The sequence below is a fragment of the Anopheles merus genome, chromosome 2L, assembly GCF_017562075.2.
Source record: "Anopheles merus strain MAF chromosome 2L, AmerM5.1, whole genome shotgun sequence".
Classification (NCBI taxonomy): Eukaryota; Metazoa; Arthropoda; class Insecta; order Diptera; family Culicidae; genus Anopheles; species Anopheles merus.
The window spans coordinates 27,339,251-27,365,206 of NC_054083.1; the positions used below are offsets into that span (position 1 = coordinate 27,339,251).

The following is a 25,956-nucleotide window of genomic DNA, read 5'->3' on the forward strand; positions in this document are numbered from 1 at the left end:
GCATAAGCAATGCAGACCCCCTGGTGCAGCGAGTTTGAATAAGATCGGACCAAAGTAGCTTCAAAGTAACCAACCCGACTCACTACAATAATGTGGCAAAGTCGCATATGCTTTCATGCACCAATCGACACGAACTCGTTGATACCGACTCCGACCTAGTGCACCTGCTGCACCCACTGGGTGGAATCAATTCCAATTGGTACGCACCCGACTGCGGAAAATTAATCATTTGTCCCACCACTAGTTTTAACATGTTCACAGTACAGGCGTCCCCCGAGTTACGGCCCCCTCGAGTTACGAAGATTCGTACATACGACGATTTTGATTTTGACAGTTAAGGGCCCTGTCTGTGCTTCGTCGCATGCGATTTTATCGCACGTGCTGTCAGACGCTTTTTGGATTCATATTGCGATTATTTGATGGTTTAAATAGTTTAACGATTATCAAAAATTAATGTGTGGTTGTTCCTTCAAAACTCCACACACATAGTTTGACAGATAACATCGGATGCGGCGTCCGACGAAATCAAATTTTTTTCGGTCGGGACATTTTGATTTCTTTGGGACATTTTTTCGGTCCCAAATACAGTTGTATCTTGGGGGACACCTGTATTTGATATGTTAAAACTAGTGATGGGACATGAAGTGAACTCGGCGGTTGGACTAAGTGGGAGGCACAGCCAGGGGGTGGAAGAAGGCAGCCAATGAACAGGAGAACGTTAGACACACTTCTTGGCCATGTCAACACGGCGTGGTCAACGCTGAATAGGTCTCCAAAGAAGAGGAAAAAAAGAGGAAGAATTCTCAATGATCTTCACTCTTGATCCTCTTCTGTATCTTATTACAAGAGGAAATTCGTGCTTGCAATTTAAATTGAAATATGTAATAAACAGTAAAATTCAACGAAAGACTGTACATAAAAAGCCACCACCGAATCAACTGATGCAATAGCGGACCATGTATGACCAAGTGAGCGCAGATACTAATATGCTAACTCATGAAATGTGGGACCCCGTGAGGTCAAGGAAGAGGGGGTGGGGGGGGGGGGGGGTAATGGAGTGTATTTATTATTTTGACCATTATTTTTTCTCCCACCAACACAATCGCACACCAGCGCGAGCTTTTTGCGGCCATCTTGAACCTTCACAAACTTTCGTTCGAAACTTCAAAAACCGTCACAACTACTTACAAAAAGCATCCCCAGCAAGGGAATATCACACCGATTTGGAGCGTTGGTGAGCCTACGAAAATCGGTTGAGCGGGCTTCTCGCTCAGTATAACAGAAACTGTCATACTGCAGCGCGTGCTGTCACCGCGCTCGTAGCACTCAAACGTCAAACGGTGTTGGACGATTCAAAACAGATCTCCCCCACCCAACCGCCACCGCGTGCACGCACATTCACGTTTGCAAATCCACACGCGGCAGTACGAACACAGGCGAATCAACACGGACAAGCGTTGTGCAATTCCGCGTACAACATTTTCATCTGCTCGCACGCACAGTCTCCATTCTCAATTGCACTTTCGCGGATCGTAGGCTTTCGCGCTCGGGAAGCTCGTGCTAATTGTGCGTTCGCGCAAATCTGCGTTTTCTGCGAATGCAGTCGCGTTTCTGCTGCTGCATTCCCGTCCCCCGTGCACACAAAAGGGCACCATTATCGAATCAGCTGTTTTGTTGTGTTGTACACTCCGTTTCCCTGTGTGTGCGCGTGCTGTAGAATGAAAGTGAGTTTGTGTACTGTGCTGTGTTTTGTTTTTCCTATATGAAAAGACGTTTTATTTTTAGTCCAAGCAAGCTGGCCTGTGGAAAGAAAGGAACAAGCCTGGCGCGCCATTACAGCCCCGTTTGTGCGCAAAACATTAAGAACGTGCGAAGAAAAGGAACTGTTTGTGTTTTGTTAAAGTGTGTGCCTTGCCCTTTGCCCCCATAGCAGTGCGCTGGCAGGCGTAGAACGGAAATCGATTCACCTGGCCTGTGTGTGTGTGCGCGCTTTTTTTGCACATCCCACGGCAACATATGCGCGCAAAGGCACAACATTGTTTCAAGGTCGACGGTCAGCTCGAAGATTTCGCGATAATCCTTTCCGAGCGGGGGGCCATACCTACACCATTCCTAACGAACGGTAAGGGGAGGGGGAGTGGGAGGTTATAGGTTGGTGCGCGTTCGCTGCGGTCCGGATCGATTTCTGGTGTGTGCGCTGCTAAAAGGCCATGTGCGCGGTGGCCGTGCTACAGTGACAGCCAAACACAGCATTTCGCAGAGATAAGCGCGGACCTGTTACGGACGGGTTCGTTCCGTTCTGGGTGTTTACCGGTGGTGTCGTGCGTGAACAGTTCAACAACCCGCGGTCCTACGTTTTCGTTTTATGTCCATCCCGCATTTATCAGCTACAATTTCACGCACGAGTCGAAAGGGCAGCAAATTGCGGTTGCCACTCATGTGTTCTGTTTGTGTGTGTACTGATAGTGTCTGGGCGTTTTGCGTTGATTATTTAATTCAATGTGAATGCTCCGGGCGTCGTGTGGTGTCACTTTAGCTCCCCTTTCTTCAAGTTTGGTGAACTGGAACTTTCGAAATCATGCTGGAGTTTGGCCACACGAGCGCATAGTGAAGCCAGATTGGCATAAAGAAGCAAACAGCAGTATTGGAACGGAGCATAGTAGGCGATGTTATCGCAGGGCAACAGGAGAGATAGAGCGACCGAATTATCCAGTTGCAAAAGTTACATTTTACAGTCTGTATTCACTATCTGAACTTCAATGTTTTCCAATTTTTGAATTTTAGTTGACACATTTTTCCGTGCGAAAAAAACGATTTATTTTTCCCGAAAATAGGGCATGAGAATTTTGTGAAAAGTTTTCCTATAGTGTTTTAAGTGCAAATGTCACTCGACTATTAGAAAAATCGATTCAAACGAATGCCAACTAGAAAGTGTTCCAACGGTATTTTCAGCCTAAACAAAGTGTTGTTTGGTTTTAAGTGTTATATTTAACTTGTGCTCTCCCCCACCTTCCACTACTCCACAGTCCCAGTGAAAACATAACCACCAGCACCCGACTGGGTGACACAATGCCCGCCGGACGACGAAACCGCCGTGCGTGTGGCGTCTCAACGTGAGCATAACCTGGTATTATCGACACGCAATCATAGACCGCGGTCATCCCGGTGTATGATTTTGCAGAACGAAAGCGGCAATAGCAAAAAACAACAACAACAGCAAAAACATTATTTGACAAAAGCCATGTGCAACGAGCCGTCCGCCACAGCAGCACAGCAGTAGACGCGTGTTCAGCCCCGGTTGCCTATCTCGCCCACTCCGTGTGTTTTGGTGCACTTCAAACAAAAGCGATGACGATAGTGGCAGAAATCTAACAGGCAAGACAAACAGAGCACCTTCCCGCTCCCCCGCCGCCCCACGCACAAGCCTCCCCTCGGTCAACAAAAACAATTTTCGATGGATCAACACATGGCACACGGTGGCGAAGGAGGTGGCAGTGGCAGTAGCACCGTCAGCTTACTAGCAACGATGGCACAGGCAATGCGACACCTTAATGCCACACTCACGACCGGCGGCGGAGTAGGCAGTGGACTACACCACCCACCGTCGCCCATCGCCACCATCGTTGGGCTGCCCGCACTGCTCGACACGGTGGCGACAACACCCTTTCACAATGGCACTTTTGGTGCCGGCGGGCTCATTAGTGCGACACCGCAGAACGACACCGGCGACGACGGTGCGCCGACGATCTCGATGGACAATCTCTACCCGGCGCTGATCCAGTGCTTCGCCATCATCATCTGCGGGTGAGTAGTACCTGGAAGACGACCTCCAACAAGTGGAAAAGGAATCGATTTTCCCAATCCCACGCCTCCTGGTGGCACCCGGGAATGTGTTGGTGTGGCATATTTTCCCCTTTTCGCACGGGGCGCATGACGCACGGCAGATGATGAAAATTCTTCCGTCCCAGTGGGGGCGTTGGAAAACACCCGTTGGTGGCGTTGCATTCCAGCACAACCGCCTACGTGATCGCCATTCTTCCCTTGTCCATTCGTGGTGGGAGGGAATTATTTCCCTTTTTTGTGGAAAGGAATGGGGATTTTTGTACATCGCATTGTAATGGAAATGACGACGGCGTAGATAAGAAATGTTTGTCACCATTTATCTACTAACTCCTCGATGGGGCGCAGAAGGGGAAGGTTCTTTCAAGTGCACTCCGGATCGTACCATTTGGATCGTTTTTAGTAGGAACGCTGCTGTGGCTGTGTGAAGAAGCATGACGGTGTAAGCAAATTGCTGTTTCGGGTGCCCTTTGGAATGACCCCGTTCCCGTGTTTGGTTTGCTCGGGTAGGGGATAGTTTCTACAATGTTCCACCCATTCCACATACACACACACACACGGCAAAGATGGAAGCTTTCAGGCATTGCCGGTTGTTGTGAAATAAATGGGTTTTAGATGCGAAACCTGTTGGTCATCCATCAGGTGGGATAGTTTCGCTCCTCGGTCTCGGTAACGCATTAAAGAGTAATTTAAGGGCGATTCGAAAACAATCGATGATGACGACACTTTCTCTAGCGTGCTGTACTGTTCCGCCTTTTGCTACGATACGCGCCATATTAGCATATCTTTAGCATGTTTTCAAGGTTCATTTTTGCATTTGATCCGGTTAGAGGCGCATGTGTGTGGCGTACCATGACTTTGCTCTAGGAATAACCGACTATTCCATCATCGCCCATTGATGGTCGAATGCGATCAAAGCCCTTTCTTTGAAGGACACCTTTCAGCTGCCAGCCGCCACTATGAATGGGAATTCCAGGTCAGATAGAGTAAGCTTCAAAAATCCCCCGAAACAGACGGACGGACTGCTTGGAGCGCTCAAGGTTACGCACCTAGTTTAGCACTAGTGTTGGGTTTCATGAATCTTTCGTTGAGATTCATTCATATGAATCATGAGTGATGAATTATTCGAATCTCGGGTCGGAAACATCAAAGATTCATGAGTCTCTTTAAATATTCATGACTCTACAAGGAATCATGAATCTATGAATTATAAGAGATTTGTGAATCCCTTAAGATTCATTAATCTTTCGCGATATACAGGGTTTTCCGATAGAACTCAAGGCTGCGGGACACTCCGATGAGTCGGCAGGAGTCAATCGCAATACTGTGGAACGATACACGAAAACGTTGACGATACCGGGATCTGCGGATTTGTATCACAAGACAAGTTATATGTCCCTGGGGGTGCAATAGTGTGCCGCAGTCTTATCATCAACGTTTTCACGTATCGTTCCGCAGTCTTGCGATTGACTCTCGTCGACTCATCAAAGTGACCCGCATTCTTGAGATCTATCGCAAAAACTGTTTAGAATCTTTTGATATTCATGGACTTTTTGAGATTCATCTGTCGAGATCATGAATCTTTGCGTTCGAGATTCAGATTCATTCAATCATTCCAAAGATTCATTTAAATTCATGAATCTGAATCAGATTTGCCCAACACTATTTAGCACACCACCTTCACCACTTGCCTTGGTTGTGCCTTTATGCTCCGCAAACGGTGTTGTTGATGATGATCGATCCCTGCTCTCGAACCCGTTATGCTGCCGCCTCAGGCCGCTGACTCAGCGTAGAAGTCGAAAACAGCGCTGATGCGGGAGGACATACGATTTCAATTAGGGCAATCAATTTGCTCTGTCAACGCCGCGTTCGTTTGTTTCCGTGTCCGCGTGCCCTTGCACGGGTACCGTTTTCCTGGGAGGTGGGAGACGCCCTAAAGACACACAAACAACACACACCGAAGCATGTGATCTCCAGCCCGGCTGGACACGGTGTGTCGATGGTTTACTGTTTTGATTAAGCTAACGAGCGTGATTCACCGCGTGGCGTAAACTGACCTGCTTAAAGCATTGCTTCCTTTCTCCCGCGACAAAGACAAGACCGCTGTTGTTTGCCGGCCTGTTGCTATGCGTTCTCTAATGTTTTTATCATTGTTTTTTTTCCCTGTATTCTCCTTCTCCTCTTCAGATATCTTGCCGGGCGGCTCAACATCATCAGCAACTTTGAAGCGAAAGGGCTGAACACGTTCGTCGGCACGTTCGCGCTGCCGTCGGTGATCTTTCTCTCCCTGGCGGAGTTGGACTGGAGCACGGTGAACTGGAACTTTCTGCTGTCGATACTGATCGCGAAGACGATCGTGTTCCTGTCGGTGGCCATCATCTCGCTGCTGGTCGCCCGTCCGGTCAACTATGGGCGGGCAGGGCTGCTGGCCATCTTCTGCACCCAGAGCAATGATTTCGCAATCGGCTATCCAATCGGTAAGGTGTAATGCGTTGCAATCCGGTCGGAAGTTGCTCATTTGCCTCTCCATTTCAGTGTCGGCACTGTACTCCAAAATTCATCCCGAGTATGCGTCGTACATTTACCTGCTGGCACCGATCTCGCTGGCCATCCTCAATCCGATTGGCTTCGTGCTGATGGAAATCTCCAAAATTAAGGAAAAGAATGCAGAAAACAATGTAAGCCATAGGGTTGGGGTGTGCAGTTTGCTTCCAGAACGATCGCGTTGAATGTCAATGATTCATTCCGCCGGGGTCGGGATTAATAGGAAAATGGGTCGGGTTTTTTTCTCACATTATGCAAATGTAGCTTTTTTCGCGCAACAAGCTCTCCCGCTAATGTGCGCAGTTGCTGTGCTAATGTGACGTTAAACGCGCTTCCGGAGAGGAAGCACCATGATTGCACTATTATTACTCAGCTCGAGCTCTTCCATCAATGCTTCATTGTCACCCGATTGTGCGCGACTGCATTAATCTTCCGGTTTTTTTCCGGCCGTAAAATGACCGAACAATCAGCGATTAATTCCCCCCCCCCCCCATTTCCAGACGTCTACCGATGAGAAGGCTAATGCACCACCGCCAGCCTGCCCCCAAATGGCCGCCCAAAACCGGCGCAAGATACTGAAAGGCAAGGCGTTGGTCGTGTTCAAGATGATTGAATCGATTTTCTTCAACCCGATCCTGCTCATGACGCTGCTCGGTGTGATTGGGGGACAAATTTTCCCCAACGGGCTGCCCGTGTACCTGTCGAGCGTGTTACGCTCGCTGGGCAATTCCTTCTCCGCCACCGCCCTGTTCCTGCTCGGGCTGCGCATGGTGGGCAAAGCGTCGGCACTGCAGGGCCCGGGACTGATCCTGCCCGGGATACTGATCCTCGTGAAGCTGCTCGTGTTTCCGCTCGTAACGCGCCAAACGGTCAACATCATGAATGCGGGTGCGAACTTTAGCGAAACGACCGATCTGAGCACGTTCGGCTTCCTGTACGGTACGTTCCCGGCCGCACCGGGCGTATTTGTGATCGCCTCCCAGTACAATCGCGATGTCGATTTGGTAGGTTTAAAGCAACCTGTGCTGTGTTTTTGCTTTCCCCGCTAAATGGAGTTGACTTTTCCTTTCCCCCTCGATACAGATTGCCACGAGCATGGTTGCGTCGACATTCATCAGTGCGCCGCTAATGTTCATCTCGGCGAAAATGATCACGATCACCAACCTGACGCCGGCCGACTATCTGAACGAGCTGGACAAGTTCTCGTTCGACATCAGCATCGTGGCGATCGTGGCGGGCGTTTGGACGCTGCTGCTGTTTGCGCTCACGCGCAAGGTAAAGCGCATGCCGCACCGCATCACGTGCTGTCTGCTCGTGTCGCAGCTGATCTGCAACGTGGGCGTGATACTGTGGTCGACGCTCGAGCAAAACAGCCGCTGGAAGATGTACCTGCAGTTTTACTTCTTCACCATCGGCTGCTACAGCAGCCGGCTGTGGACGGCGTTCCTCGCGATCACGATACTGTTCCTGCAGTGTCGCAGCCTGTGCTTTGTGCTCAAGCTGTGGCCAGTGTTTGTAAGTGGCTGCACGCCGTCTCCCAGTTGAAAGGGCTTTCGGATTTTAATGTATCGCTTTTTTTTACAGATCGCCGCGGCTTGGGGTTTACCGACGCTGATCGTTTCGCTACTCCTGTTCGTGGACAGCAAAAACATTGTCCCGACGGAGAAGCGCAATCCAAGCTTTCAGTACGGCAACGCGCAGGCCGCCATCGCCGTCTTTCTGCTGGTGATGTGCTTCATCGTGACGGTTGGCTGTTTGATATTGCATCAACGGTTTAAGAAACGGCACGAGCGCTATCTGACCCTGTCGCGGGAAGTGTCTTCGCCGGACACGGACTCGAGTCCCGTCACTACCAGCTCGGTGGTGAACTTGCTAGCGGACGGAGGAGGAAATTCTACTATCCACCAGCGAAGGCGCCGTTCGGTAACGTCGAGCGATGATGAAATCCTTCCCGCTAGGATTGTAGCTGCTGCTGCTGCTGCTGCTAGTGTTGGTGGTGGATGTGGAACAGCACCGCCAGCTGCCAACGGAAGTGCATGTAGCAGTGATGGTAGGGGTGGAACCGGTGGTTGTTGCAGCAGTTCGTCCGGCACGATTCGCACCGTGGTGGATATTGAGGATCTCGCTATCGGTGCCAGTATTAATAACGATGTGAACGAACCTGGTTCGTCAACGCTTCAAACGAGCGGCATGTGTTCGGCACAGTTTAACTGTCCGGCGGCCGGTAAGCAGCAGTGCCAGTCGCTGATCGATCGGTACCGGGAGCAAGCGAACGATGGGCTCGAACCGGTAGAGTACGATAAAACTGGCGACCAGCAGCAGATACTCCGGCACATGGTGCTGCTAATACTGCTCCTCTGCTCCATGTTCGTCGGCCTATCGCTCTCCGTGTGGACGCTCATCATGGAGGGTATGTCGGGCATCTACGTCGAGCTGACGTTTCTCGACGCGTTCCTCAACTTTGGCCAGTGCATCATTGTGCTGGCCGTGTTCGTTACCGACACCGGCGAGCTGCTGCTGCCAATGATGAAGTTCTGGCGCAAGGTTTGGTACGGTGCGAACCTGCTGCAGCTGCCGATCTGGAGCGACCTCAGCACGGAAACGAGACACATCTGCGACCAGTTCACCACGCACCACTTGGAGGTGTGCCGGAAAGCGATCGCGAAAGACATACGGTACGTAACGGACGGTGTGTGTGTGCGTTTCTTGAACATGTATCTTAAACGCTTTTTTCCTTTTCACCTTCCACAGCTGGCGCATCAAGGTGTACCGGCGGGTGTTTTACGGTAGCGTGTTTGTCGATTGGCTACTGGAGGTGGGACTCGCCAAGGATCGGACCGACGCCACGCACTACGCTCGCCGACTGATTGATGGACGCGTCCTGCGGCACATCAACAACGTGTACCACTTTCACGATCGCAATCTGCTCTACACGTTCTGTGAACGGCTGTAAAGCGTGTCAACGACCGAAAACGGCACTGGCAATGAAAGCGGGGGTAAAGGATGGGGAGAAAAAACTCACTCCACTGCAACTATTTTACACTGTGCAGCCAATGTCGTTCGTGCAGAGAGAGAAAAAGAGTGAGAGAGAGATTCGGGAGGAATGTAGTAGTACCAAATAAGCACCGGACAATCCTCCTTACTCCTGTGTTGTATTCCTCTCCTTGCACGGCCAAAGCGATAACAGAAAGTAATGTTGTAGTTGTTGTTGATTTTTTTCGCCTCTCAAGCGATAACCGTCTCCTAACCGATAACCGGTAAGATAGGAGCGAAAACGGGATAGTTTTACCTATCAAAAGACATCACCCACCAACTTTCAGGGGTGCGGTGGTGAAGAGTTATTTATGAAAAGCTTTCATATTTATGTTACGCATATTGCTCTGGAATAACTATTTTGAACTCCTTTCCTCATGTACTACCCGGCGTGTTTTGTGTGTTTGTGTGTGTGGAATGGTTGGTGAGATTGGGTGGAAACTTGGAAAGGCAAGCTGCTGGTAGCCCATCCAACCCACCTGTGTGATAATAACGGGTTGACCCCCGCAAGCAGCTCAAACGAAAGCACAATCGTACGGGAGATGATGTTACGATGATGGGGCAGATGTTTTTACACGCCCGAGATCTTGTGCAACAATGGCCAAAAAGGTAGTGCGAGCACACGGAGAGTGTTTAAGCAATCCCACACTACACTACACTGTATGCTATTGCATCTAGATGAACACCAAACACCATACAAACGCAAAACGCTAATGGTGCACAATAATATAAAGTGCTGTGCTTTTAGTAGAGAGATTGAAACGTGTACTTTACACCGTAGAACATACAAGTATTGAAAATGGGGGGGTGAAATAACAACACTTTTTGCGTGTATGAAAGGCTCAGTGCTAGTAAAGAGAAGGCTGAGCTGTTTGCTGAGTGCTGCGGAGGTAAAGAACTGTTGTGTAATGTATGTTGTATATGCGGCGCTAGAGTGTAGCAAATAAATAAAATATTTATTATTTTAAACATAGAACCTATCAAAACAAAATCGACCAATTTGATAAATACAAACTGGAAAGAATTTTGCGTGCTATTTCTTTGTCTATAATTAAAATTTTGTTTACATTTTACAGGGTTTCCATGATTTTTTGGTGCGTTCCCACGATTTTTTGACCGTATCCCATAGATTTTTGGTTCGTTCCCATAATTTATTGGTATTTTCACATTGGATAACAATAAAATAGAACCAAAAAATCCTGGGGAACGGCCAAAAAATCGTAGGAACCCACCAAAAATTGATGGGAACCAACCAATAAATCGTGCAACCCTGTAAATGCCAGATGGACTACATGGAACGTGAATCTATGATTCATGTAGGATATTGGATTTATGGCGTAATTTTCCTAGCAAACAATTCCTAGTAATAATAACAATGTCAGGTGGTAGACGAAGGTCAGTTCATGGTCAGTATTTTTTTCTTAGTACCAACGGCCATACGAGCCTAACTTTTTTCACCTGTTGTCCACTAGGGATGGTAAAAAGCAGGCCAGAGTATGGCATATGCTAATGACACCCTTTTCCAAGGTATGAATGACGGTACTATAAAGATATAACCTCAGTGTAGACCGCCGCAATCGGTTTTTGAAGCTTTGCGGTGCTGATCTTTGATCTGGGATAGATGATATGTTGACCGTCTTCTAAAGTGCGTTTATCCCTATCACCCCTGCCAAAATCTGGATTTGTTAATAGGAACGCTGGTGGTGCCATCACCACGAGCAGCTCAAGTCGTCCTTTACTGGGCAACGCAATCGTACTTCTTCAACGCAATCGTACTTCTTCAACGCAATCGTACTTCTTCAACGCAATCGTACTTCTTCAAGCTATACAATTGATGGTAAGATGATGTAGGGATAGTAATCGAACAACGAACGAGTTGCGTATTCTAAAAGAATCAAAGCCACGTAACGCCAGACTACAAAGCCAAAGACTTTGGAGACAGAGGACCTATGTCATTTATCTCCAAACCAAACCCCTCTGTCTTGAAATTGTGACTCATGTGCCAAGACTCTTGTGGCTCATCTGGCTATTCTGACCATAAATGTAATAAGATTCTACTGGAAGATCATCTATCTTGTGTAACAAGTTTACCAAATGATCAAAGTGATCCAACTTATTTGCTTATTAGACTATTGCGCTATAGTTACCAATGGAGCAATTCCAACACACCATTACGTCACGGACTAAAGCATTTCTCGTCCGAATCAAGTGTATGGCATCACTTTCGGGGCGATCTTGATGGTTCATTGATTCTTGCCGCTGAAGCTACTACTACTACTACTACTACCACATGTAAGTACCTGGCTTGTGGGGATGCAAAAATGACATCTCGCCGGCATGTAAATTCCACTGGCGCGCTGTCGACAGCCCCAGCGATCCCAGCGATATCGGGCGCGGTACAGCATTTCCGGCGTGTTTTTGCGCTTCCCATCAAAGTACCCGATCGGTTCCGATATCAGATGGCAGATGAAGGTCAGTGCGCTAAAGACGTGAAATAGCAATAGCAACAACAAATTTCGGTGTACTAACTTATCGTTCTTTTGGTACTACTCTGCTCTTCTTCCCCTTCTCTTCAACATGTTCTGGGCGGACTTTCTCGAGATATTCGACGCTATCAGCAGTTTCAGGTGAAGATCTGGAACTAACCTGCCTACGTATCTTCCTGTCAGTGGTGCCTGACGACGCGGTGTGTGGTCGGAGTCTATTCCGATATCTGATCGCGAGGTAGGCTCACTATCTTATCGAGATGCTCCCACACGATAGTTAGACATCGCGTATCATTCTGTCTCGCTAGCATTTTTTTGGGCATGCTAGACACGCCCCTGTGCCCGAGCTAGATGTCTGAGGGTAGTGCTGACCGTTGTTGGACATGTCGATCCTGCAATATATAACAGCGGTGCACCACCGACCAGTAGTCAGTATCCACCTTCCAGCTTTAGCAGTACCACGATCTGGTCCGCTAAGTTTTCCCATCGCAACCCAATAAGCTCCAGCTTGCAACAACCCGTCATCATGAAGGGTATGAGTTTCCCTCTCACGGTGTCCCGGGATTGCATCTAATTTTCTCACCCTTACCTTTGTAGCTGTCCTGTTCTTCGCCGCTCTTGCGCTGTTCGTCGCACTGGCCCTCGGCCAGAATGGCTGCGTCCGTGACGATTCCGACGGTCAGCCGCTCTGCAATGCTGAGGAAATGACGGCCCGCCTGTGGCGTAACAACTGGGACCCCACCGCTTACTGGGAGTGCGAGACTGCCAACACGCCCGCCACCTACCGTCGCTGCCCAACCGAGGGTATGTTCAACGGTGCCACCCGTACCTGCATCAACTGGTTCGACTGGGAGTGGACCCCGACCTGCAAGCCGCCCAGCCGCGTGTAAGTCGGTATTAGGAAGGAGGGGGAACCCGTGCTCACGCACGAAACACACGAATCCTTCCTACTTCCCCCATACCCGTCCTACACTTCGCTAAAACCACACGCTCCTCTCCCGAAGTTTTGCGGCTTTTTGCATTGCAAAAAGTCCGAAATGCAATCACCACACCTCTGTGTATGTAAGGAAACGTACCAACATCCCGGCAATAAAAATAAAAGGCTGTAGTTACTTAGAGTGCCAATTTTAAAACAAACCTGGTTTTGATTATGGCTTCTCCTTTAATCCTTAGGACGAAGAATTTGCTGCAATGAAGAACTCCCCCGTCTATGAAAGAAAATCGTACTGGTAGCAGAAGCACTCTCTGTGAGCTAGGCACGAGGGTCGTTATAGCAACCGACAGCTACTGCGATGAACAGTGCAGACATGTCCTAATTACCAAATGGCCCGCTCCCTTGACAGATGTCCGGAATGAACCGATACAACGCGAACGATACCGTTGGTACGTACGTGTCTTGCGCAAGGGAGTTACAAAACAATTTAAACTAATGAAAATGCTGTCACCCGAAACCTGTGCGTAGACAGCGTGTGTCAATGTTTTGAATCGACTGATCGTAGAACTCGATAATGTTCCCACCTTTCCTCGATGCGTACGATAAACCGGACACACGCAACATGACAACATGACAACAAGACAGCTGACATAAATAGAAACGGAATTAAGGTAGAAGAGTTCTGCTTTGGCACATATAGGAACAACACTACTACTATCTTGCTGCTATCTTAAATTGGATACAATTTCTCCGGAAAAGCTATGCTTTACTTACTTACTTATCCGGCACTACAACCGCTTTGCGGTCTTGGCCTGCCTCAGGAGTGTCCGAAACCGCTCACGGTCTCGCGCCTTCGTCTGCCAGTCCGTTATCCCGGCCTTAATGGCGGACGCCTCCACGCCATCTTGCCACCTCAATTTGGGCCTACCACGCCTCCTCTGTCCTTGTGGACGGCCTAAAAAGACTTTACGGGCTGGGTCGTCCGTTTCCATGCGTATAACATGGCCAGCCCACCGGAGCCTGGCGAGCTTTATACGCTGTACGACAGTGAGGTCGCCGTACATCTCGTATAGCTCGTCATTATAGCGGCTCCTCCATTGTCCTTCCACACATACGAAGGCCAAATATCCTTCTGAGCATCTTCCTCTCGAACGCGGCTAAGAGGGTTTCGTCAGATTTGGACAGTGTCCATGTCTCAGAGGCGTATGTGAGTACTGGTACTATATAGGTACTATATAGTCCCAGCTTCGTCCGTCGCGACAGGTTCTTTGAGGTAAACTGCTTTTTCAGGCTGTAGAATGACCGGTTGGCAGCCAGCATCCTTGCGCGCAACTCAGCATCCATGCTGTTGTCGTTGCTGACCTTTGACCCAAGATAGGTGAATTGTGGGACGACTTCAAAAGTGCGTTCACCTATCTGTACGTCACGCCTACGTAGATTCGGATTATTTATTGGTAGGTCCGCTGATGTTGCCACCATCAGTTTGGTCTTTGCCTCGTTTATCTGCAATCCGAGGCTCTCTGCCGCCTGCTCAATCCCTTGGTAGGCTTCTGCTACATAGGAGAGCAGCAGACCAATGATGTCTATATCATCAGCGTATGCCAGGATCTGGGTTGACTTATAGAAGATGGTTCCCGTAGTCTCCACCCTCGAGTCGCGGATGGCCCTCTCTAGCGCCAAGTTGAATAGGAGACAGGCAAGCCCGTCCCCCTGGCGCAGACCTTTGGTGGTAGCAAAAGGTCCTGAGAGTTTTCCATCCACCCTCACCTGGCATGTGACGTTGGTCATAGTCATTCTAACTAGCCTTATCAGTTTGGCCGGGATTCCAAATGAGCTCATAGCGTCGTACAGTTTTACCCTGGCTATGCTATCGTATGCGGCTTTGAAGTCTATGAAGAGATGGTATGTGTCGTTTTTGTATTCAGCCATCTTCTCCAAGATCTGCCGCATGGTGAAGATCTGATCAGTGGTTGATTTTCCGTTTCGGAATCCTCTTTGATAGTTTCCTACTATCTCTTCGACGTGCGGGACAAGGCGATCCTGAAGGATCAGGGAGAATATTTTATAGGCGGTATTCAACACCGTAATACCCCTGTAGTTGTTGCAGTCCAACCTGTCTCCCTTCTTGTATACGGGGTAGATGATGCCGAGATTCCAATCACAAGGCATCGATTCGCTATCCCACACCTCAGTAACAATTTGATGAATCTCGTTTTCTAGTCGTGCACCTCCATTCTTGACCAGTTCAGCTGCAATTCCGTCGGTTCCGGGTGCCTTGTTATTTTTCAGCCGACGGATAGCCTTTCGTGTTTCTTCTATGCTAGGTGGCAGTAGCATGACACTATCTGCTAGTGGCGCTTCTAGCTGTTCGTTTAACTGGTCGTTGAGTAATTCATCAAAGTACTGAGCCCACCGCGAGCGGACCTCTGGCTGGTTACTAACCAGATCTCCATCCTTGTTGCGACAGCAGGTTACCTTAGGTACCACGTTGTTTCGGTGACCTGCTATCGCTTGGTAAAACTTACGTGTCGGTCCGTACGCCTCTCTGGTTTGCTCGAGTTCCCGCATGTTTTGCTCGGAAAAGCTATGCATCACAAGAAAAAGATCACAGACGACTCATTACTTCTGTGTAGCACTCAATCATTTGTCAACTGTGTTATTCCCGTTTTTTATTATACTTTGACTTGAAGTTCTTTGATACTCTGCTAGCTTAATAGTACGGATCTGTATAAAAAATAAACATGCATTTTATATTTTACAAACGCAACCTCAACGACGCAATGGTGTGCGGTAAACGAAAAGAAGAAATGTGTTTCATAAGGCTCGCTTCTTATTTTGCGTGTTTCTCGCGTGCATCAGCAACACGTTAAAAATAAGATAAAATGCATAGTTTAACTTTAAAATAACGTCGTCATCAGCGTTGAAATTCCTTTAATACCTCTGGGATCTGGGTGCAGAGATCGACGGTTCTCAGTAGTTGGGCCCCGTGTCGTTCATTTCAAACAGTAGCTGCGCTACAGTGCGGCTCGACTCGACATTGCTAAGCGCGACACCGGCCAGGTGTGCTTCGTACATGCGAAGGCTTCTGTACATGCGAAAACAGAGATGAAATTGGGGGATTAATGTAAGGTCACATTGAGGGCCTTTTCAAGGTCACACTGCGCTACTCCTGCACTTACCTTTTGGCGGAATTTGTGTAAACAACCAGATTCCGCAGGATCAGGGCGGACGTGAGCCGAATACTTTTCGTCACAGGACCTTCCATTTCATCCTATTACCAAAAAAAAAAAAAAAAAGAGAGAGAGCAAAGATTTACAAGCCTGTCCACCCCAAGCAATCACAACGTCACCGCACCCCGCCGTACCTGGAATTCCTTCGAGTTGACGTAATCCATTGAGTAGCGCTTGATGGCATGCATCGCTGCCGGGCCCGCTGCCGACAGTTGGCCGGGTCCGTTCGTGCTGCTGCTACCGCTGCCGCTGCTGCCCTCCGATGTGCCACCGGTCGATTCCACCTTGGTGCAGGAGGCCGGTGCCGGAGATCCTCGATCACCGGCCGATGAGGGTGCTGCTGATGTACTGCTACTGTTTGCGATCGCTGCATTGGCCGGTCCCGGCTGGCGTATCAGCGTCACCGGATACGGTTGTACCGGTTGCTGTGGTCCACCGGCAAGACGTCTTTGTACGGCCGTTTTAAATGACTAACGAGGGAGAGAGAGAGAACATTATTTTAGCGGTGTTGCACAAAACTACAAACAAATGAACAAAAATACTCACATCCGCCGTACAGTGCCGATCGAGCAGATGCGTCATGAGGGAGAACCGCTTGCGCGGCAAATTATCGCACAAATTCGGCCCGGGGCCCCACTGGCAGTAGATGTCGGCGGACACATCCACCGTATCGGGACAGTGGACGGTGCAGGCGTGCCGGAACACCTCCGTCGCGGACTGGAACTTTTTCCTCGGGCAGCCGCGCCAATCGCACACCCACGGCCAGCTCGGATCGACGTCCTCTTCGACGATCTTTTGCGGGTCCATCGCAGGGATCATCTGGATGGAGGTGGACGTACCGCCGTTGGCCGTCGCAACCGACACCGGAATCGTGATTGTGTTCGCAATCGGCGGTGGTGGTGGTGGTGGCGGTTGCGCTGTTACTGTTGGTTGAGCAGAAGCAACAGCAGGGACTGAAGAAGTGGATATAGAGGACGCTGTGGCTGCTGATACTGTTGCTGACGTAGTCGTTGTAACGGGGACGTTTAGTCCGGCTGCCTGTGCCATAAGGGACGCGGCGAACTGTCCGCTCGTGATCGTGCTGGTTGTGGTTGGTGTTGTTGCCGAATGTGCCGGAATCGCTGTAACCGTTATTGAGGGCACTAGCGACTGCTGACCACCCTGTGAAGTGATCGTAGAGCCACTTGGGCCCGCCATGTGTCGAAGATGCTGTTGAGCGGTTACAACAGTACCCTGCACGGCAGTGTTGCCGCCACCCGTTCCCTGCGATGGTGCGGGAGATATTTTTTGCTGCACCACCTGAAAGTATTGCTGCTTGCCACCCGGAAGGCCGGGAGTAGGTGCAGGAGGCGCTGAAGACGCTACCGTGAGGCCCACATTCGGTACGGGCATAGGTTTGGGTGGAACGAGCGTCTGCGACAGTGGACTGCCGCCGACCGTTTGCCGCTGGATCGAAAGTGTCGATGGCAGCTGTGAGGTTGACGGTTGCGGCTGCTGCTGCGCCTGCTGTGACGTAATGGTTGCCATGGGCTGTTTCTGCTGCTGAACGGTAATCATTTGTGTCTGGTTCCCCTTGATGGTGTGTATTAGATGGTGTTGCTGCTGCTGCTGGGTCGGTTGCTGTTGGTGCAACACTTTCTGGACGATGTGTTGACCTGCGTGCTGGCCCGACGGTGCCGCTTGAATGATTTGTTGCTGGATGATCTGCGCGGTACCGCCACCCGTTCCTCCACCATGCGTTTGGAACACAATTTGCTGCGGTTGCATGCTTTGCGTTGCCGAGGCTAGATGCCCTTGCGTCTGTACGACCGTACCGGGCTGCTGGATGAACTGAATCGTCTGCTGACCGACGGGCCCACCGGTCGAAAGGTTTGCCTGTTGAATAATGTGCTGCTGCTGTTGCTGCTGCTGTTGCTGCTGCACATTCCCGTACTGTTTGATCTGGTACGTACCACCACCACCACCGCCGCCGACCGTACTCCCGGCCTGTATCGTTTGCATCTGCAGCTGCTGCGGTGGCCCCTCGAAGCTGATCGTATTGCCCTGTGCGTTCGTGGTGATGTAGATCGGTTTCTTTTCGATGATGGTGCCACCACCACCAACGGCACCACCGCCCCCGCCCGTTGCAATCATCGTGGTACCGGTGCTGCTGCCCGGCATCATCGTCGGAGCGCTGGATGTGATGATCGTGGCACCACCGGACACCGACGGCCCCGCGTGGCTTACGATCATCTGGCGCGGAAGCTGCGTCATCAGTATCTGCTGGCCCTGCTGGTTGAGGAAAATCTTCTGCGTCGTTTGCCCACCCTGATTCGGGCCCATCGCGCTCTGCATCGTCATTTGCGGAAGGGACGTGGCGGTTGTCTGTTGCTGCGGCTGCTGCTGCTGCACGATGATGATCGTCTTCTGGCCGGTGCCGCCGTGTTGTTGTCCCTGGGCGAGTAGTACCGTTTGTTGCAGCTGGGGCTGCGGTTGAGGCTGCTGGGCCACCACGTACGTCTGTCCTTGAGGGTTGGTGGCTAGGATGTACTGCGTCGGTTGCGGATGCTGCGGGGCAGCCAGTACGGACGATTGCATGATCGCTCCGCCCGGCGCTGCCGACGCCTTCTGTAGCTGCAGCGTGCCACCGCCACCCATCGCATTGTGCTGCAGTATAATCGGTACGGTTTGGTAGCCACTGTCCGTCTTGATGGTGGCCGTCGTCTGCGACGTGAGCTGCTGTTGTTGCTGCTGCTGGACCGGATTGCTGCCCACATTTGCGGTGGGCGTGGAGATGATCATCGGCTGGGCACTGTTGGGCGTAACGATGATCTGTCGCTGCATCGATACGGGCATCGTTATCATTTGTTGTTGCTGTTGTTGTTGCTGCTGTTGCTGGTGCTGCTGTTGCACGAGGTGTTGTTGTTGTTGTTGTTGCTGCTGCTGCTGATGCGCAATTTGTTGCAGCTTAAGCTTAGCGGCTTGCTGTTCCGCTTCTTGCGCTGCTGCTGCTGTTGTTTGCTCCTCCACATCCTCTCCCTCCGTTATCGAACCGGCCAGCTCGGCGTACAGGTCGGCTGTTTTCGTGCCACCTTCCATGCGCTTCACGGGCGGTTCCATCGATGTGTCCGTCACGTCGTACTTGCGCTTAATCGTGGTCTCGCCGGCAATGATCATTTCGCCCGGCTTCTTCTCCAGCAGCTCCGACAGTACCTTGTTGGGCAGCAGCTTACTACCGCCCGGCGACCCCATATGGTGCTGGGACGGATCGTGCGGGGCGGCCGCAATCGTTTTGATGATCGTGCCCTGCTGGATGCCCGTCTGGCTGAGCGGTGCCAGCGGTGGCGGTGCGTTAAACGATGTTTCGTGCGGATTGGTCGCCGTTATGACCGTGTTGGTGGGCAGCGTGCCCGGCTTGATCGAGATGGTCGAGTTGCCCACCTTGATGTTGGTGAGATTGTTCGGATTGTTCGAAGTCACGACGACCGACGGATTGATGGGGCTGTTGGAAAGCAGCTTCTGTTCGATCAGTTGCTTCTGCTTCTGCATCTGCTGCCTCTGGACGACCTGCGCAACATTGATCAAAAGGGGGAGGTTAAAAAATGGATTACATTAAACAGCGATACACCCCTGTGTAATGGTACACCCTATCCTGTAAAAATTATCGTCAGTTTCACTCGAAAGGCAAACATACATGGTCACATTCACGCACAAAATACACAGTGTGACTGAACCAGTGCTGCAAAATGTCATGAGAATCACGTGATAATCACAACCAAAAACAATGAACATATCCGTCGTAGCTTGATAATCATTGCTGATACTCAATGAAAGTGCGTCATGACATGCCGAACGCGACAGGCGAATCGGGACGCGCTGAGCTTAATGCCGGCGCAAGCATAATCATTTTATCGGTGTGAACAGTGCTGCCCACTGTCGTTCTTTCAGTCACTAACGCTGATGACTGAAACGAAGTTCAAGTCAGCTCACGTACACAACTGTGATGATCAGGAGTGAGACTCAACCAGTTGATGGACCAATCACATGGTTGGTGACATTTTTTGTAGCACCCAACTCTTGGTCACTCACTTGGTGAAGACATTTTCTATCGGTGATAATCACGAAATTCTTGAAATTTACTTGGCGTGTAGTCCCAAGCAACAAAAACTGTATGCTTTATCGCTCTGTCTGATTTTGATGATCTGGTGGGTCATACAGAGTGAGAATATATGCTCATTTTGTTGCTTGGGACCACTCGCACACACCGCATATCTCCCATGACTATCGTGATGATCACCGACAGAAAATGTCGCGACCAAGTGACTGGCCAAGAGTTGGTTGCACACAATGTCACCATGCATGTGATGCTCGCACCAATTGTTTGAGTCTCACCTCTGATCATCACAGTAGAGCTCGTGACGCTGATATGATTTTGTTTCAGCAGGAATTTATCATGACTATTTCAGTGATATTTTGCAGAACTGATCACAGTAAAAAAAAAAGTCATGACAAAATGTCTGACTAAGCGATGTTCGCAAAAATGTCACGCAGCATGTATTGTTCACACCAATCGTTTTGAGTACCACCTCTGGTTACCACAATTGAGTACGTGACGCTGATATGGATTTTGTTGCAGTCAGATTTTGTTATGACATTGACAGTGACATTTTGCAGCACTGTACTCAACTGCGAAAGTAAACATTAATCATTGAAAGCAAATATTGTTCGAACAACGCAGCACACGCGGAACGAGGATTTGCGTTAAAAACAAATTGACACGTTTTACATGTTTCTTCTATTTGTTAGTGGCAAATTTTAGACATGCTTTGTTTTAGGTTTCACACTTCAGAATTAATCATTTTAACGGAAAAACGCAAACACACAAATTGCTACAATTAATGCTTCTCTTGCTGCAAATTGATAACAACATGCACATTCAAATTAAACGAAGATCAATGGGGTAAAGGGGAGGCCATCGAATCGTTACCATTGTTTCGTTTTATCTCACACATACTCACACACGCATATACGCACACACAAGCGGTCTTAGTTTGTCCTACGATGTTAAATGCTAACGGTTACTGTTACCTGATGCACGTTAACATTCGGTGCAATCAAACAATTGGTAGTAGGAGAGTTGGTGATAGTAGTAGTGGACAAACTACTGGAGTAAGGAGCAGCAGCGGCAGCAGCAGCAGCAGCGGAACCAGCGGTAGCAGCGGAGAGCGTACTATCGGTGACCGCCGTCGTTACCTTGTTCGCCAGCAGGCTCTTGATCAGTGCGGACGGGTTCGTTGTCGTCGAGCTGATCGTGCCCGACTGGTTCATGATCGTCGTCGTGCCGGTGCCGGTCTGCAGATGCGCACTCGGGCCCGGACTGCCGTGCAGCGACCCGGCCGGCTGTGGGGAAATGGTCGTCTGGTTTACCACGATCACGTTGTTCTTCTGGTCGCTGCTAAGGACTTGCTGGAGCAGCGGCGACGAAGGTGTCGTCGGTATGTATTGGTGTTGTTGCTGCAAGAAGAATTCATTGAAAGGTAGAAAACATGTTAAATGTTTGCTAGGGCTTCAAATGGAATCAAGCGAAATGGAATTAACGGGTTAATTTACATCGAGCATGCAGCAACATAAGAAAATAGCATTAAAAAGCGACCCTAAAAGCGTAAACGGAACGAAACAAGGATAACTGCAAAAAAAAAAAAAAACAACCACAATGCACACGATATTCTGTGACGATGCAACGAAAGAGAAACCCACTTGAAAGCGAAACAAACAGAACATCGAACGGATAAAAAACAGGAAAGAATGCTTTCTTACGCCGGCCGTCGCCTTATTGATTAGGACGTTTTTGCCCCCAACTTGGGTGACTATGAGTTGTTTGCCGATCGTACTGGACCCACCCGAGCCCACCGAAGGCGTGGAAGCGCCTCCGACAGAAGAACCATCGATTGTCTTCACCGATTGCGCTTGTGTAAAGTGCAACACTGCCCGCGGTTGCGTTTGTTGCTGTGACGATTTGACCGCCTGGAGCGGTGTCGGTATCGTTTTATGCAGTACGGATACCGTTTGCCCGGAGGTCTGTGATTGTTGCTTCATGGCGGATGGGGTCGAAGCATTACTGCTCGGTGGAGCCATTGCTATAACCGACGAGGAACGGAACGTTCCAGGAGAGGAGGTAGCCGGTGTTGCTTGGGATAAGCTTGTTTGAATGACTTCTAGTGAGCGATAAGTTTCTTGCCCAGTGGACACGATTGTCCGTCCAGCAGCTGTGCCTGCATTGCTGATCACCGTTGCGGGTTTAGCGATTGTCGTACTGACGGTAGTGGATGAGCTGAAACTCAGCTCTCGCCCAATGGTGGTCGCAGCATGCTGTGTTGTGACGGCGGTAATTACAGCAGTACAGCCGCTGGTTGGGGTTGTTAGTTTGCTGTTCGGTTGTTGTTCGTCTTGTTTTATCAGCGTGACGATGCTACTGATAGTGCTAGTAGTACCAGCTGCAGTAGACTCTACAGCTGGCGTCTACGAAATACCATAGAAAGCGCCGTGAGCAGAAATAGAATGTTTGGGAAAAAATGTGTTAGCGTTAAATTAGGGTTCAAATTTGCAAAAACAAGTAAAATGATTATATGTTAGTATCTAACGGAAGTAATAGCACTTCAAAATGTTAACGAACACTACGTATAATACAAACAGTCCAAACAGCAGACAAGTTCTTTTGTCCGATGACACGCAACGGCTTTGTGTTGGGATTGAATTAGAGAAAAAATTAAGATGCAATACGTTCACATGTCTCATACTCACCAACACAGTGCCTTTGTGAACGATCGGCAATGGCTTGGCGCGGAGCCGCAACCCCTCGTAGTAGTATCCAACCGTTTCGACTCCTTTCTGTTCTATTTTCAGCTGCACTGGCCCAACGGTTCCACCGAAAACGGCCCGTACACAGCGCGGAAAGTGTGTTTGGGGAAGCACCACCTTACGGCCCAGCTTCCCATTCGTGGCCAGATAGAGCTTATACAGCTCCTGTTGATCCATTCGAACGGCCGGCGCTGCCTCGAACGATGCACGCAGCCAAGCGTAGGCAAACTGCTCGCTTTCCTGCGCCTGCTGCTGCTGGATGTGCTTGGCAGTGATAGCAGCCGGCGATGCAGTGGGGCTGTGCACTACCACGCCAACACCACCACCAACAGTGACGGTTTGTTGCTGCTGTATCGTGTTGGGTTGGGGTGATGCATTCACTGTAACCGTCGTCTGCTGGTGCGATGCCATAGCCTGCGCTGCCGACACTGTAGAATCGGGCCGGGCAATCACGTTCACGGGGATCTGGGGAGAATCGGCTGCCGGTGGACGCGTCACGGTAACGATTTGGGGATTGGGTCCAGCACCCGCGGGGTGGCTTTGGGTTACTGTCTGCACCGTGCCAGCTTGCAGCACGATCTGTTGCTGTTGCACCGGCTGCTGCGGTACATGTGGAGAAGATGGCACCGGTTTGCTAGTGACAGTCAGCGTGGGAAGTTTCGGCACTTCGGGCGTTGGGTAGACGACGTGTGGATTGTTACCCACTTGCCCCTGCCCACCGCCCTGCACCTGTGCGGCGTCTTTGTGGACGGTAAGTTGTGTCATCGTCGGAGGCGGCGGATTGGCTTGACCGGGCTGACCGGCCGCATTCGCGTAGTACGCTCCCTGCGCATGATGGGTGGCCATATTGCCGGGGATGGTTTCGACCACGCGCATCAGAATGCACGCATCCGGACCGTAGCTTTGGGCCTCCACCGTCACCAACGATACGAGCGTATCGATCACGCCGCGGATGTGCATGATCGCGTTGCAGGGTTTCTCGCCCATCGACGTCAGCGAGTAGATGCATTCCAGCGTGTACAGCAGCAGCATGATGTCGTTCAGGCAGAGAAACAAGCTGATCTGATCGTACAGCTGCTGGTTGAGGCAGCGGTTCAGATTTTCCTCGTTGGACTCCTTCTGGGCGATCTTGCTCAGCACCTCCAGGCAGCTGATGATGACGCCCCGATCGGCACCCTCCAGCCCTTCGGACAGCGTCGACACGAGGCACCGCGTCACCTCATCCGACTGCGGGTCGTTAATGTCGATCTCGTTCGCAATGTTGCCCAGCATGTCCAGCCCAAGATGGTGGAGATTGTTCCACCGCGAGTTGGCACACATGATCAGAAAGCGAATGAACGTACGATTGTGCCCCAGTACGGGTAGATTTTCCTCGTTGAAGCTCAGGTTCCGGAAAATGGCCGCGATCTGTAGCACCCGCTGCCCGATGTAATCGTTCGTTCCCAGGCCAGTTCCGAGGCTGAGAAAGGTACGAAGCGTTGCCGTGCTTAATCGTCCCTTCATGATTTCAAAATCACTATCGGCACGCCTTGCTGCTTCACCATCGTTGCCGCCCGACTTGCCGTCCATTTCTTCGTCCGGCTCGTCCTGCTGGTAGATGGAAGCGATCAGTGCGCTCGGATCGGCGCCCATCTTTGCGAAGCAGTCCTCCAGCGACAATTCCAGCACTTGCGGCTTCTCGAACAGACACTCCTTCCAGAAGCGCTGCAAGGAGTTCTTGCGAATGTTCGAGTAGTACTCGTCGAACGTGTCCCTCAGCGAGAAGTGATTGAAAACCCCGGCATGCGCGAGCAGCACGTACACCAGCCGCGGACACTTGTCCACCTTGAGCGTGTGCTTGTTCTCGTTGGACATCAGCGTGCACACGTTGATGGCAAAGTCCTGCTCGTTCGGTAGCGGCGACAGCAGCGACAGTATCAGCTTGTCATACTCGGACGCCCGGTAGAGATCGTCGGAAAGCTTCAACGAGGACCGCAACCCTTCCGGCACGTTGTGTTGGTGGTGGTTGTACACGGTCGGGGTAGAGTGTAGCATTCGGACTGACCAGCGCCGATGAAGCCGCTTCTCGTCGTCCTCGTCTTCCGCCGGGTCTTTATCCTCGCCGTGGAAATTCACCCGCTCGTACCGATCCAGGTAGCGGATGTATATTTGCTTCAGCGCAATCTCGTTATTCACACACCGGGTCGGCAGATCCAGCTCTTCAATCACCTCGTCCCAATCTTCGCGAGCATTTACCTACGAATACATAAAGAGTGCGTTCATGAGTGACCATGTGCCCGTTTGCCTGTGTGCCTGTGTATGCCCGTGTATTAATTAACAGCACAACATTTCCGTCCGATAGCTCATACCTTCATCCATCCGCCCCGACCAATAACGATCGAGTAGAGTTTGTGCAGATCGACATCCTTGCCGCTTATCTTTGGCAGCTTCAGGTACGGTGTGCTGCGGAAACAAAGCGGTAACCAACAAAACGGGACGCCATAGTAAGTGCACCTGCATTGGATGTAAACATTGCGCAAAAAACGGCGCCCTCCTCCAACCTTACCCGTGCTTCTCGTGAAATGTCTGCAGATCGTTCAGGAAACTGCACTTATCCTTCTCCATCGGTGGCTTGGCCAGAGTGCGGCGCAGGTTTTGCGATTTGGCCGATTCCCTCGGTGTTCCGGCCGCGCTTCCGGCGACGGTCCCGCCACCGCCAACACCGGCTGCACCACCACCACTGACGCTGCTGAAGCTGGCACCGCTCGCATCGTTCGTGCTCTCGTCGATGGCCATCGGCACGCCGGTGCGTTCTATTTTCACTACGTCCGTCGTCATTGTGCCAGTTGCATGTTTGTCGCACTGCCGGGAAAAGGGAAATCTGTCTCTGCGTGCTGCCCGGGAACCTGATGTTAATTCAATTCAATGCAAACACACACTCGGAATTGCGAAGCGCGACGTACGTACAAACGAAATGCGAAGCGAAATCGCGCACAAGCCAAGCGAAGGTGAGCTGTCATTTTTTTTTTTGTTCTTTTTCGAGTGCTGGCATTTTGACAGCAGCTGTCAGTGG

The 25,956-nt window shown here is 50.5% G+C and overlaps 4 protein-coding genes across 10 annotated transcripts; 3 read left to right on the top strand and 1 right to left on the bottom strand.

The window, feature by feature from the left end:
• The first annotated feature begins 1,349 nt into the window (after positions 1-1,349).
• Positions 1,350-10,390, top strand: LOC121592590 (integral membrane protein GPR155). 5 transcript variants are annotated; one of them, XM_041914183.1, is made up of 10 exons: positions 1,350-1,724; positions 1,786-2,122; positions 2,785-2,942; positions 3,027-3,804; positions 6,028-6,317; positions 6,376-6,518; positions 6,885-7,388; positions 7,468-7,899; positions 7,969-9,059; positions 9,136-10,390. In XM_041914183.1, the coding sequence occupies exons 4-10, from the start codon at positions 3,455-3,457 to the stop codon at positions 9,335-9,337; spliced, it is 3,012 nt and encodes a 1,003-aa protein (XP_041770117.1). In that variant the 5' UTR covers positions 1,350-1,724; positions 1,786-2,122; positions 2,785-2,942; positions 3,027-3,454; the 3' UTR covers positions 9,338-10,390. The 5 variants fall into 5 exon arrangements, with proteins under 5 accessions (XP_041770117.1, XP_041770118.1, XP_041770121.1 ...); XM_041914184.1 differs by lacking the exon at positions 2,785-2,942; XM_041914187.1 differs by lacking the exon at positions 1,786-2,122.
• Positions 10,391-11,404: 1,014 nt separating this feature from the next.
• LOC121594256 lies at positions 11,405-12,261 on the top strand. The gene is made up of 3 exons (XM_041917325.1): positions 11,405-11,709; positions 12,036-12,141; positions 12,212-12,261. The coding sequence occupies exons 1-3, from the start codon at positions 11,415-11,417 to the stop codon at positions 12,252-12,254; spliced, it is 444 nt and encodes a 147-aa protein (XP_041773259.1). The 5' UTR covers positions 11,405-11,414; the 3' UTR covers positions 12,255-12,261.
• LOC121594257 lies at positions 12,249-13,036 on the top strand. Its single transcript, XM_041917326.1, has 2 exons — positions 12,249-12,436; positions 12,501-13,036. The coding sequence occupies exons 1-2, from the start codon at positions 12,430-12,432 to the stop codon at positions 12,791-12,793; spliced, it is 300 nt and encodes a 99-aa protein (XP_041773260.1). The 5' UTR covers positions 12,249-12,429; the 3' UTR covers positions 12,794-13,036.
• Positions 13,037-15,477: 2,441 nt separating this feature from the next.
• LOC121594916 (AT-rich interactive domain-containing protein 2) lies at positions 15,478-25,890 on the bottom strand. 3 transcript variants are annotated; one of them, XM_041918742.1, is made up of 9 exons: positions 25,450-25,890; positions 25,253-25,346; positions 22,848-25,139; positions 21,864-22,565; positions 21,300-21,560; positions 16,614-19,613; positions 16,202-16,537; positions 16,017-16,108; positions 15,478-15,922 (listed from the first exon to the last, which is right to left on the bottom strand). In XM_041918742.1, the coding sequence occupies exons 1-9, from the start codon at positions 25,719-25,721 to the stop codon at positions 15,808-15,810; spliced, it is 7,164 nt and encodes a 2,387-aa protein (XP_041774676.1). In that variant the 5' UTR covers positions 25,722-25,890; the 3' UTR covers positions 15,478-15,807. The 3 variants fall into 3 exon arrangements, with proteins under 3 accessions (XP_041774676.1, XP_041774675.1, XP_041774677.1); XM_041918741.1 differs by having other exon boundaries at positions 21,135-21,560; XM_041918743.1 differs by lacking the exon at positions 21,864-22,565 and having other exon boundaries at positions 21,135-21,560.
• Positions 25,891-25,956: the final 66 nt, after the last annotated feature.